The sequence below is a fragment of the Grammomys surdaster genome, unplaced genomic scaffold, assembly GCF_004785775.1.
Source record: "Grammomys surdaster isolate TR1022 unplaced genomic scaffold, NIH_TR_1.0 137, whole genome shotgun sequence".
In the NCBI taxonomy this organism is placed as follows: domain Eukaryota; kingdom Metazoa; phylum Chordata; class Mammalia; order Rodentia; family Muridae; genus Grammomys; species Grammomys surdaster.
Window position 1 is genome coordinate 5,180,422 of NW_021604595.1, and position 2,828 is coordinate 5,183,249.

Consider the following 2,828-nt stretch of genomic DNA (forward strand, 5'->3'; position numbering starts at 1 on the left):
ACTCTTGAAAGCCAACCCTTCACTAAAGGGCGCAGGGACTGAAAATCATCCCTCCAAGAAGCATGTGCGCTTCTGTTATAACCTTGGAGGAGGCCAGGCTCCGGCTAGAAACGAGAAGCCGGCTTCTCGCCGGGTCTGCGGAGACCGGGAGCGCGCTCGCGAAGGCCCGCCCCTCGGCGCAGCGCGAGCCTGCCCTGAGCGCGCACTGCGGCTGCGCGGGCCGGGCGCGCGGAGGGGGCGGGGACGCGGAAGGCGCGGCGGCTGCGGCGTGAAGAGAGCGGCCGCGCGGGGCGGGGGCGCCCGACGGCGTCCGAGGGCGCAGCGGCGCGAGGCCTGAGGGAGCGTACGCGATGCTGGAGACCCTGCGCGAGCGGCTGCTGAGCGTGCAGCAGGATTTCACCTCCGGGTGAGTACGCGGTGGGCGGCCGAAAGGGCCCCACGCGGGGGCTCCGGGCTGCCGTCGGGTCGGAGACAACGAACTTCCCAGCGTCCCGGCGGCGGCGGCACCGAGTCACTTTGGTCCCAGCGGGCGGGATGCCCTCCTGCCCTGTCGCGGGGCAGCGCTGCTTGACCGGCCAGGATAGTCACGTGAGAGGCTGTGTCCTCCGCACAGGGTGCTCGCGGGCCTACCCGGGGCTGGACTCACCCGGCCCCCGCTTCACCCTCCTCTTTCAGCCGGGACACCGGGCCGTTCGAGCGGATCTTTGACCATCCCTTCTCTGACCTTCTCTGCCTTTACCCCGCTTTAACACCCTGATGGAAGAGCTGGGACCGAGGGACAGAACTGGAGCGAAGCTGTTCACACCCGGAGTTGCCTAAACTTCGGACGCCCGGGTGAACCTTTCGCAATCTCCTGGCTCTCATCTCTGAGCTTGGGTTATGGCGGAATGTCACGGGATTCCGATGTGCTACAAAGTCTGGGAACTTTAGTGGGAACCAGGCTGCCTAAAGCACTATTGTAGGATTTTACCACTTAACCTGACTGCAGTCTCTTGTCTCTGCTTACGCTACTGTGTAGTGTAGCGACGGTGCTTATCTTGCAGTTAATGGGACTATTAGTGGCTCTGTTAAGTAGGCAGTAAGCACTGTTTATGTTTTTTTCTTATTTAATTCCTTTTATTGCTTTAAAATAAGTATCACATTATAAAGGAGCTGCCGTCCCTTTGGTTCGGTTTTTGTTTTGTTTTGAGACAGTGACTCACGCTGTAGCCCAGATCAGACTTGAACTGGTGGGAATACTCCTGCTTCAGCTGCCCCAACGCTGTGATTTCCGGCAACCACCACCATCCCCGCTGCTGGTCTGTCATGTGTTTGGAGAATGTCCCTAATGTGAGGGCACCTTTGTCATAATGCTACTTTAATAATTAATGGGAAAAATGACAGCCCATCTCTCATCTCGTGGAACAAAAACTGCTTATACTGTTTGCCTGTTCAATGGTAACAAACTGGCAGATAGTTGAAAGTTTCCAATGTATATAAAGCATTACTGATGATTTTAGTTTTGTGTTCTTGTCAATATTAATTATGGGTGCCTAAGGAATTATTCAGTGATAAGTGTTATTTCGTGCTTGCAGTTTTTTAAAAGCATAAATTTAGGAAAAGTAACTTCCTTTCTTTGAATGTAAACTTTAAAAACTTTGTATTGCTGTAATAGCCTGCTTGTAGCACTAGAGTGGCCATGACTAAAACCCGCTTGAATACCCTTCTGTTACAACTTCAGGGAATTCTTTGATGGCGCCACATTCCCTTTTGGTAGTTGCTAGGATCACATGATTGTCTCAGAACTCATCCCTGGGCTTGATACATGCTTCGGAATGTGAACTCTGGACTGCACAGCCCCACACCATCTTCAGAGATCTGGAGAGCTTAAAACGTTTAGAGTTTACTTAGGGATGGTAGCTGAGGAGGTGTGGTTAGGACCCCGTGGAGATCGATGTCATAGCCTGGGCCCAGCTCAGTTAGACACCATCCTGAGAAAGTTTTGTTCTGTGTAGGTTCTTATGTCTCAGCTTCTTCTCTGCACAGGTTACTTAGCCGACAGGTCAGCAGACTGTGCACCATCATCCTGTTACCTGGCTGGGAAACACCACTCTTCAAGTTACGTGTGCCTGCCAGTGACAGGGCAGCTCTAACTGCTGAGGGCCTCGCTTTCCTACACATTCTTTATTGAGGGAACAACAAAACAACCACAACAAAATCCATCTTTCTAAGCCTTCCGTATTCCTGCCTGAGAGCTTACCTACTCTGTTGTACATACTTGACCGTTTTGGCCTTGGCTAAGGAATTAAACACAGAAGTTAAGTACTGTTTCTGTTGTAACAGGCACTGGGGTTCAGTTGAGCCATGGCAGTCATCTCCCAAGGCCACCAAAGTGAACCTGGTGTCCCTGTGGGACCTTTGGTTGATAGAGCAAGTGTTTCTCAGGCAGAATAGCTGCCTTCTGAAAACAAATTTAAGTGTCCTGTGCTCAAGTTGCTCTGGGTTTGGTGTGTGTAGCGTTGCTCCTAAGAGCTAGCAGGACCCGTGACTCTCAGACTTTATGCTCATTTCCGTTTCTGAAAATTTATGTAACTGGAGCCTTAACTCTAGGCAAATTCCTTTTTTAATTTTTTTTAATCCATGTGTATGTGTGTCTATGTGCATGTATATTATGTATGTCTCTCTGTGTGTATGTGTGTCTCTCTGTGTGTATATTATGTGTATCTCTCTGTGTGTATATTATGTGTACCTCTATGTGTGTATATTATGTGTGTCTCTGTGTGTATATTACGTGTGTCTCTATGTGTGTGTATATTACATGTGTCTCTGTGTGTATATTATGTGCCTAT

The 2,828-nt window shown here is 50.6% G+C and overlaps 1 protein-coding gene across 2 annotated transcripts in view; it reads left to right on the forward strand.

Moving 5' to 3' along the window:
- Nucleotides 1-327: 327 nt before the first annotated feature.
- Dtnbp1 (dystrobrevin binding protein 1) overlaps nucleotides 328-2,828 on the forward strand; it is a 70,964-nt gene continuing 68,463 nt past the window's right edge. For both annotated transcript variants that reach the window (XM_028763205.1, XM_028763206.1), the window contains exon 1: nucleotides 328-406. In XM_028763205.1, coding sequence (XP_028619038.1) covers nucleotides 351-406 — 56 coding nt within the window. In that variant the 5' untranslated portion in view covers nucleotides 328-350. The remainder of the gene's footprint in view (nucleotides 407-2,828) is intronic.